The 10,462-nt window shown below is 34.9% G+C and overlaps 1 protein-coding gene across 2 annotated transcripts in view; it reads right to left on the bottom strand.

Annotated features, from left to right (window-relative positions):
• Window positions 1-715: 715 nt before the first annotated feature.
• The window catches only part of ATP9B (ATPase phospholipid transporting 9B (putative)), a 154,481-nt gene continuing 144,734 nt past the window's right edge, over window positions 716-10,462 (bottom strand). Inside the window, exons 24-30 of one of the 2 annotated variants that reach the window (XM_039712256.1) lie at window positions 10,149-10,304; window positions 9,932-9,996; window positions 8,617-8,725; window positions 6,979-7,036; window positions 6,093-6,296; window positions 3,592-3,624; window positions 716-2,799 (exon numbers count right to left, since the gene is read on the bottom strand). In XM_039712256.1, the coding sequence (XP_039568190.1) occupies window positions 2,663-2,799; window positions 3,592-3,624; window positions 6,093-6,296; window positions 6,979-7,036; window positions 8,617-8,725; window positions 9,932-9,996; window positions 10,149-10,304 (762 nt within the window). In that variant the 3' untranslated portion in view covers window positions 716-2,662. The remainder of the gene's footprint in view (window positions 2,800-3,591; window positions 3,625-6,092; window positions 6,297-6,978; window positions 7,037-8,616; window positions 8,726-9,931; window positions 9,997-10,148; window positions 10,305-10,462) is intronic. The other variant, XM_039712257.1, reaches the window with a different exon arrangement.

Here is a 10,462-nt window from a genome sequence, read left to right as displayed (position 1 = left end):
GGTGAAGATGTATTTCCTGGTCTCACCTTGCTCCTTCCTCCATTCTGTTCCACTTCTGAAATTGTTTTCAAATATGTTTTCAGAGAGACATGATTACCATTTCAGAAGTACATATCTGACATAGGACTTCACAAAAGTAAACACTCATTTAATACCAAGAAAATCTAAGGTCCTTCTGGGTGTAACTTGCAGAGCCAAGGCCTAAATCTGTTTATGTAAGCTGAACCTCAAAAGCAAGGTAAGTGACTTGAGTCAGCTTCCACAATCCTTAAAACAAAGTGTGAGCTGAACCTGGACCTTTGCTGTATCTTTGAAATACTAAGGAAACAGGCACTTTAGAGACCTGACTCCACTTTTGAAAGGCTTGTAGCTGTGTACAGAACCCATACATTTGCTATCACACTACCCTTAAGGGTTTTAATGCTGGGAATTAATAAATCCACACTAAAGTTCTAACTGAGCAGTTCTTTTCCCATGGGTACAATTGTGTCTCATACAGATGTATTGCAGTAACACTATCACTTTCATGCTGTTAGTTTAATTTCTGGGGTTTTTTTTCTCATTTTCTGCCTAATTTCACAGATGCGATGCATAGATGGAAGACGACCAACTCTGAGCTTGTGCTTATCTCCCAAATCTTATGCATATGGTTGTGAGCCCACAACGTGTAAGACAAAAAAGTCTGAAGAAAACACCACCAACATTTCAGAAGAACTGCACACCAGTGACTTTCTTCATTGTTTAAAAGTAATCACCACTTATTGGGGAAAAGAAAAAAGTAAAGCAAATCAGTGACAAAAATACCACAGAACTAAGCTAAAAACGTAAATCAGGAGCATCTTGGCAAACGCACACCGAATGCAGAAAGGCTCCTGCTAATATGCAAGAACAGTGACATCTTGTGGGGATTTACAGAATCGAGTTCACAGAGGGACAGGGCTAACTAGTCTGGGATGTTGGGTAATTAAAGGAAACTCTACCTCAGTAGTTTATTTAATACATATACCACTAATATTTGGTAGAAATTAGGCTTTATTGCTTTTATAATGAAGAATGAAAATTAAAAAAAGCAGATAAATAGCTAGTTAGAAAAACTTTGAAAACAGAAATTAATGGAATGGGGTGGAATCCAAATAGCTCTGCAGCCGTTTCCTCTGCTCTCCCAGGAAGTAATTATAATTGTCACTTAAATATTACTCATCCAAAGTAATAATGGCATAAGGGAAAAGAGACTGAATGAGGAATTATGTTGTAAAGGCATACAGTCAAACATAAAAATGACATCCATATTAAGTGGGTTTTAAAAACACACACATAAATATTTAATAAAGAAAGCATTAATAGTTATGTTGTTCCTTTCCTCTGATTAATAGACTATGCCAAATTCATTATATGTACTTCGTGAGAAAGCAAAGTTATATCACAACAGAAAATTAATATATCCTACTTGCCAGTACAGTGTGCAAGATTTGGACCCTTCAGATTGCATCAGAGTATTTGAGTTTCTGGAAGAAATCTTTAGCTGTGATGAAGTGTCGTAACTCAGCCAAGACACTCAACACTGACGGCTTACAAGCTAAAATGTGTTGATTTTTTTTTTTGACAAGTTTGCACCCAAACTAAGTTATAAAAACATAACATTTACAACTTGGAAGATGATAGATTTTCCTACCATGATGTTCATGTGTTCCTCTTATTTTCTTTTACCTGAGTAACCTAAGTAAACAGATTACAAGGCAATTTAGACATATTAGCTAATACAAGGTTTACTGGACTTCTCATATATAGAAATGTACTTTGACACTATTTGCAGTTTTACAAATACAAAATGAATAAGAACTTTAAAACATATTTACTGAGCAGCCATGTTTTGATATCTGTACAGATCAATAAGTGCTGTGGAATTATGTACAGAATTTATAATTTAATTTTTAAACAGCTTTTGTGCAACCTGGCTGTAATGTGCATTTAAAGAACTGCCGTCAACATCACACATCTATAATTTACTGGTGCCAGAAATGGAGATTACAGAATAGGACAACAGCTCCTAAAATAATACTGTGCTATGCAGACATCAGTACATAATTCAAATAGTGCATATTAATCAATGTCTGATGAGGAATAATAGCTGCTAATACAGACACAGGCATTTACAGGTATTAGGTTTGTTAGAGTAAGTATGGATGAATAAACTTTGCCATATATAAACACTAAAAGAAAGGGCTTGAATTAGGAAGTCATACAATAATTAAAGATGTAAATTTATGTAATAAATAACAAAAGTTTCAATTTAACTTGCAGAAGATAAATATAGTTGGAAAAAATCCTTTACAGTAGCAAAAGATCCTTCACAGTAGCAATGAAACCATTCAGAAGCATTGTCAAATCAAAGGTAATTTGGTTTTATTTTATAATCATAACAACTGAAAGAAAAAAAGAAAATCAACACAAAGAAAATTTAGTTTATCTCTAATAGTTGTTAGTGTACTTCTGTGTTATTGTATCTCTCAGATGTTTCCTCTTTTTGTGCTCTATTCACATTATCCCTTTTTATTTTTTTTTAAAGTTTCTTTAGTCCAGCATGAATCCATAGACACTATAGCACAGTGAATATGCAATCTGCAGACTGGTGTGAGTGAAAACCAGAGGAATATAATCACTTTTACGAGGTAAGCTTGGAGTAACTTGGAGGAGAGAACTTGCGCTTCAAGTACTTGAGAATGTAAAGTGGAAGACAGCTTACAACAGTGATTGCTGACACTTTCCACAGGAAGGTCACAGTTGTGATAAAGGCAACATCTGCAGAAACAAAAAGGGAAAATAAGTAATGGGAGCCAGTAACATGGAAACTGGAACTTCCACAGTGCGAAGTCAACAAAAGTGTCTTAAATGTTTGCTTATGCTATTGTCCCATTTAAAAAAAAAGGACAATAAAGCAACAGAAAGTTAACTTCAGCCTTTTGCTTTTACAAATTATTTTTTTTAGACAGGAACTTCAGAGTTCCTTTATGGTCCTCACATTGTTTTGCAGCTGAAGTAACTTTTAGGGGAAACAGAATCTCAGTTTAAAAGCAAGACTCTCTCATAATAAAAAGTTAATTCCGCTTATTTTTCTACTAGTGAGAATGATTTTTACCTGCTATAAGTTCCCAACCAGTTTGGATCTTTTATTCAGTATTATTTTTCTTTGCTAGTTTGGATCTTTTATTCTGTATTATTTTTCTTACAACATCAATGCTGAATGATTCTTAAAATAATAGAGATTAAATTAGAGGCCAAATATTTCAAGGGAAAATGTAGTGATATTGTTACCCACCACACGGAGAAGATAATTGTTTATGAAAAAAAATTAACAAGAATGCTGACACACAATGCTTGCTGATTTTTGACCCTATTGATGATAATTAGATCATACTTAAAAATCATGAAGTGATCCCAGAACTCAGGGAACCCCAAGATTTTTTTCATTTATTTTTTCCCCATTATTTACAAATGCATATATTAAGAAATTTGCTACTCCTGAGTGAAACTTTAAAGATAAAAAAAATAAAAGCCAACCCAAAACTTCAAGAAAAGTTCAACTTCACCTACCTAAGAAAGCTCCAAAAGACACTCTGCCTATACCTGTTTCACAAAGAGGGAAAATGAAAGGATAGTTTTACAGAAAATACAAAAGTCATGCAAAGAAAAAAAACAACAACAAACCCCAAGACGTTAGCTACACAAAGAGGAGATGAAAAAGATGTTAGTAGCATTAACTGGATCAGTATTGCCTTTCACATGTCAGTCAGATTATTTTAAGCAGCAATTAAATCAAAACACTTTGAAAACATAGAGATTTTATATTTGGTCATGTTTTAAGGTTGTGAATAGATTGGCACTTTTCTTACATTTCATTTCAAGGTAAAATTTACTGTATAAACAACTTGATCATGTGAATGAAAATTCACTTCAGAAAAGGCAATAAAGGAATGCTTTCCTGCTCCAACTCTGCTCATTAAAATACTTAGTATATTAAATTTCAATGTATAAACTTGTTATGCACTTTTAGCCTAAGTCTGCTTAGACATACTGAAAGCCTGTGTAACCTGTCATAGACACTCTAAAAAGGCCACTGTGTGCAATTAACTCAGAAACATAAAAACTTTCATGAGTCAGAGCTCTAGAACAGTATCTGTTTTGCCTTTGGTATTTTTGCCTTTCTAATTTGAGTGTCATGTCATCATATAATTTCTCTGGAAGGAGATGATCCTTATAAGCAACATCATTGAAATAAGTTTATTTGCAAGTGAAGTCAAGCACTATTGGTCTGGACCATTTTTCCTGATCCATGGATGTTGCTCTATATCTCGAAGTGCAAACCATCACTTAGGATTATGCTGCATCACATACACAAAAAAGCTCCCTCCCTGCAGTTATAATGGGACAAATTCAATAAGAATAAAGCATTAAGCAGAAGTAAGACTAGAAGAAAGGAATTTTCTCAGATTAAGTGGTGAATAACACAGAGTAAAATACATCTTTACAAAATCTCATGAAACTGCAGCATTTTCAGTACTCTCAAATACAAAAAATAGTGAAGTTAAGTCCCTGGGTTGCAAGAAGTCGTGCAACCGTTTATGGACTTGGTTGGGCTTGCCCAGCAAATAGATGAGCACAGAGAGGAAAACACTCCCCTTTATGGAAAAGTTTGCAAGAAACAAAGTTCCTGTGGTTTCTACACCTTTCTGAACATTATCTGAAAGTGTTTTTCACAGAACAACACCAGAAAGGATGGAAGGACTGGCTGTCGCCAGTACTACAGGCTTTTAAATGTGAAGCTGCAAGTTCTGCTTTATGAAGTTCCTGGAAGTCTGCACTCAAGTGCAAGTAAATGTATCTGTTCTTGTTTCTTCCTTTAATTTGTAATTTGACTGTGGAGATTCAAAAATCAACCCAATAATCTCTATTAATGTGTCTGTGCATCAGTGTCAGAGAAAAAAAAGGGTGCTCTGGCAAACCTGAAATAATGTACAATAGAGGTACCAAGCCCAGCAGGGTTGTTTCTTCACTAAAATTTGACTCCTGAGAAATCTTGGAAGTACCAGAATGCCTGGAACAGGCAGTGAAGCATTTACTGATTAAATAAATAATTACATAAATAATCATATAATGCACACACACTACCCTAGCACTGAACACCTGGGAACTGACTGAATGAAGGCAGAATTGTGAGACTTCTAGAAACTGCCATGTAACGCTTAATTCTGCTGTGTGAAATGACAGGTGAGGAAGGGCAGCTCCATGCTCATCAGATCCTAAAAGGCAGAGAAGAAGCTGGATTCTGCTCCTTGTGAGGTATAATTAAAGCTATTACATATATTTCTGTAAGTTACATTTGTAAAATCACACCTAGCTACTTTATTTTTACTAAAGGAAAAGTTGATCCTAGAAGAAATAGGTATTATTTTGATGCTCAGATTCTTGACTGCTAAGATTTGCAGTTGAAATGTGTTCTTTCATCATGTGAACTGTAAACAATGTCTTAAGGCACTGTATGGCATACCAAAACTTAAAGCAAAGCAAGCTTAATACAAGCTTACTATACTTATGAACCAATGGTTCCTGTGTAAAGTATCTTTCCTACTAGGCTGCTTCATCACTTCCTAACAATACTTTAGCAATTTTAGCCTTGTGAGTTAGATCTAATGACACCCTCTTGGCCTGGTGTAGAAAATAATGCACCAATTCAGTGAAAGATCCTGATTTTTAACAAACCATATCTATTTTCAATAGTGCAAATCTCAAAGCCAATTTAAGGTATGCAATTTGGACTGTCAATATCAGACCACGGTTGGAAAAGGCAGGAGTGTTTTGAGTTAAGTTTATCATCTAGATAAACCATACTAACAGGATAAAGATTGTTGAATTCTGGGAGAAAAGGGTAAGAGAATATTTTAACCCAACACTAAGTAGGACTAATTTGGACTCAATTATATTTCTTATAGAGAGAGCAGCATTTCAAAACATCACCTATTCTTAATTGAAAAAAGGGAAGAGAAAAACATCATTAAAGATATAAACCAATTCTTTGCTAAAGTAGTTTTACTCACCAAAGTATTCATTTAGAAATGCAAGAGAGGCCACATAGCAGCCAAGACTGAGGAATTCAGCCACCACCATTAACCAGTGCCACGTTCGTATGGTCAGTGCAACCATCAAGAGCTCAGTCAAGATCAGGGCAGTGAAGGAAATGGCAACGACGTGTACAAATTCAGATTCAAAAAGCAGCAGGGCTCCATACATCAGAATACCACCTGGGTGGGGTGGAGAGGCACACAAGGTTGGCAATACACCCTGCAGTGAAATGTCACTGTACCAGTTTTTACAACTGTACACTGAACGGTTGATTGCTCATTATGAAAATTTGTCCAGCAATTTTTATAACACTGATCTTTCTAAAAGAAGGATATTTACTGTACTTTGTACTTGTGAAATAAGCCAACCAAAGTAAAGCCATACAGAAATAAAACTATTAGGAAATTAAACACCTTTTAGAGCAATATATCCAATGAACTGTTAATTAACCTCATTTTGTCAAGTGCTGCAAATAAATGAGATATTGTTGAAAGTGTAATTACTTTCAACTGATTACATAATTCAGATTTCTTCAACAGTACTTCTGTAATTCAATTAAAGAAAACTACTGTGTAAATACATGCAATGTGATAAGCACTCATTAAAATTTTTCTGGATTAGCATTTAATTAAAAACATGTCCTTTTTTAGGTAACATGCACCAATAAAAATACCAATCAGGCTGTGTTTTGAATAGGCCTGGCACACTACAGGAATATCGATTTACAAGATAAACAGAAAGCAATATATATAACTACTGATGAAATGCTAAGCTTTGGGAATTCAACCTGCAGCTGAAAAACAATATTGCTAATAGCAGACAAAAATTTCTCAGTTCAGCAAAATTAGGACTCTCTCCTACCTTGGTAAATACTGATTAAAACCCAGATGAGGAAGGTCTTAAATGACAAAGATCTTCCCTAAGGAAAACATGTGAGAGGACAGTTAAACACAACTTTAAAAAAAAAAAATCTACTCAGCTCATATATTTTTAATAGTTCAGTGCTAGAGAAACATTTTACAAGTAAAATAAGCAGTATCTGAAGTGATAAAGGCTACAAAGCTTCTACTTGTTTTTATGATTCTTCATTTCAAGCTTGTATAGAAATTGCACAAAGTCTAAATTTGGGAGTAAGAAGTTAAGGCTTTAGCTTGCAATTTTAGCTTGCAATGCTCTGGCTAGTTTTCAGAATGATAAATACAGTAAAATTCATTAATTTTTATTTGTAAAATGTAGTCTTCAAAACAACTACAGCATTGTACCAACTGACCAAAACATTAAGCAAATCTGCAGTTATTTACTAGTAACTTCTAAATGTTGGATAAACTGCCCATTTGCTTTCACAGCATAAATTTATCACTACTGCAAATTTTCAGCAAGTAAATATTACCAAATAAATTTTAAATATTTTGATTGTGAATGGTACAGACTGAAACATATGCAAAAAATCAAAGAATAAATGCTGTACATATGATATGAGTCTTGCATTCTCTGAGGGTACTGATGAAATATGTTAGAACTGAAGAGTTGAAAAAATACACATTTTAAGGGATAAAGTGGCAAAAAGCAGCCATTTTGCCACAAAAAAAAATCACTCTAGAACAGGCAAGAATCAGCACTTGTTTATTACTGCAGCAAGTTCCAAGTTCTGTGAACAGCTTTCCACAGGCAAGCTTATGGCTCTGTTTAGCAGGTGATGACCATGCTTTTTGGAGTTTGATAAAGGACTGAAATCTCAAAGACTTCAAAGATTCTCAAGCAGAGAAAGAACCAAGATCTCCAACAGAGGAAAAAAACATGATCCCAGATTAACATTGGTAATAGCTAATTTAGTGCAATTAAAAAGACAGACTCAGAAAATTTTGGGCTAGAGTCTTTAACTGGAGTCTGCTTCTGCCTTGGATCATAACTTTCCTAGCTGACAGCTAAGGATGAAGAAGTGCTTTTCAAAAAGCTTATTAAAACATAATCTTGAGATTTATTTCACACTTGTGGGTAACAAAATTACAAACTTTGATTGTTTGCAAGTATGTACAAACACAAAGAAAGCAGTATCCATGGATAATTGAGTACAGATATATCAGTTATAAATATCTGTTATTTAAAAGAAAGTTTTTGGAGTCATCAGCAGTAACTTCTGCATGTTAGGAAAAAAAAAATCTATAAATTCATCTACCAATTAAAATAGAAAAGTAATGTGAATATGTAAACATAAATAACTCCATGTCAGAGATTTTGGGGCCAGAGCCAAGGTTGCTTTATCAATATACCTTCAGGTTTGAATTATTTCAGTATAGCCACTTGTGACGGGAGAAATGTATTAATTAAAATGATTGAAATGTTTGGTACTGGGGATTATTTTAATAGTACAGAAGTTGGCAATAGTTGTGCAATCTGTCTTGCTTGGAATCCCTTAAGAAAAAGACTGCAACAATTCCTGGTTTTGCACACTGGAGATTTTAGCATTTGTTCATAGCTGAGCACTGGAAACATCCATACCTTTGTGAGATCCTTATAAAGTTCTGGATATAGCAATGCCATTTCTGGCTTCACATCTTGATCCAATACTAGAGAGAAGACTGGAAACATGGTATATATGGTTGCATACCTAGGAGAAAGGAAGAACACACGTTAAGGCTTTCGTATGATATAAGTTTAAACTGATCTACTGAGTTCAATTATTCTTTTTATGTAAGTGAAATGAAACTGATTTTTTTCCAGTACTTAGGCAGCTTACCAACACAGCTTTCACATGCAACCTGCTCTTGTGGTTCTGAGAGCTGTCAGTTGTGAGAAGTTACAGGGGTCTTATACAATCAAAACCAATAAATACATTTATTTATTCTATCACCCAAGCTTATCACCTGTTACCACACTCGCTGTGCACTTGCACTTTGGACAACCAGTCCAAAGACGTGACATTTAAATTTATGTCTAGATGGATGCATGAAAACTGAATTTAAAAAAAAGGGCACTAAATTCTGGACAATGTGGAGAAGGTAGGTGGATGAATAAGAGTCTTAACAGCTCTGTAAGTGGCTTTGGATTTTATTGTACACATGTGAGATACACACATGTACTTCCCTGGAACTTAGCACAATTTCTGCAAATCTTTTAGAGAGATCTGCTGTTTGCCTCTGCAAAGTTTGGTGTAATCAGACCGTGGTTTGACTAAGATTTAAGTTACTCTTGATTTAAGTTGTTATTATTTATAGGGAGAATAGAAGGAAGCTCTTAGGTCATAGGGACAGAGAACAGGGACAAACACAAACACATGCACATTTCTCAGCTGTATAACTTGGGGAACCTTATTAGTAAACTAGCTGCTGCAACATGACCAAGGTGCTCCTAATGCTGCACATATTCACATTAATGGAAATCTATGTGGCAAAGTTGGATAGTGCACTCTCAGAGGAAATTTCATAGTAGCTTCAGCTCCATTTTTACCACAAAACCCTGTGATTGTCACTGAGATTTGTACATTAATCTGTGGGACAGCTGAAGCTGGTCTGCTCTGGGAGATTTTCTTTATTGTTTTTACCTCGTATGTGCACAGGTTCTGCGGTATCTTCCTCTAAGGCTATGCAGATCCCCCTCTCCAGAGAACTGATATTGAGACTTCCCCCATCATATAGTGCACAGCCAACCTACTGTGACTTTTCTTGGTACACTCATCCCAGGCTGGTACCCATCATTGGTAGTGTACCCATGAAAAATGCATGGAAAACATGGATGACACCAAGCCCATGGTGTTATTTAACCAGTTAGTTTACTGCATTTATTACCAGAAATTGTAACTCTTGCTTTGACTTACCCTACCATTAGGAATCCTTGGTACAAGGGAACAGATGCAAAGTAGAAGACTGATGAAAACACAGCCTAGAAAAAGCAGATAATTAATTATTTAATGTAATTCTATATACAAAACAATACAATATAGGAAAAATAACAATACTGGTTGGTTAAGATTTTGTGACATTTCAAAGACAGACATAGGGATTTAGCTAGTCAGAAAACAAAGCATTAAATACCTGCATAGTTGAAATAATAAGGCCTCGGTGCATGACAAATTGACCAAGTGCTGCTGATCTTTTATAACTGTTTCGGCCATGTACCATCAGCAGCCTACCTATGTGTTTAAACTGTGTGATAGAAAAGTCAGCTGCTAGAGAAGCTTGTTTTCCCTCCTAGAAAAAAAGAAAAATATTTCAAATATGAACCCAGTGTAAGAGATGTGTATCAAGTGTCAAAATTCTAAGCAACAATTAATTTTAAAAGACAAGTTTGTTCATTCTTTGAAAATCAACCCTGCAATGAGACAAGACAATTTTTTTGTGCATATCCT

This window comes from Passer montanus, unplaced genomic scaffold (assembly GCF_014805655.1).
Source record: "Passer montanus isolate IOZ18808 unplaced genomic scaffold, ASM1480565v1 scaffold26, whole genome shotgun sequence".
NCBI lineage: Eukaryota > Metazoa > Chordata > Aves > Passeriformes > Passeridae > Passer > Passer montanus.
This window is presented reverse-complemented; position numbering and strand designations above follow the sequence as displayed.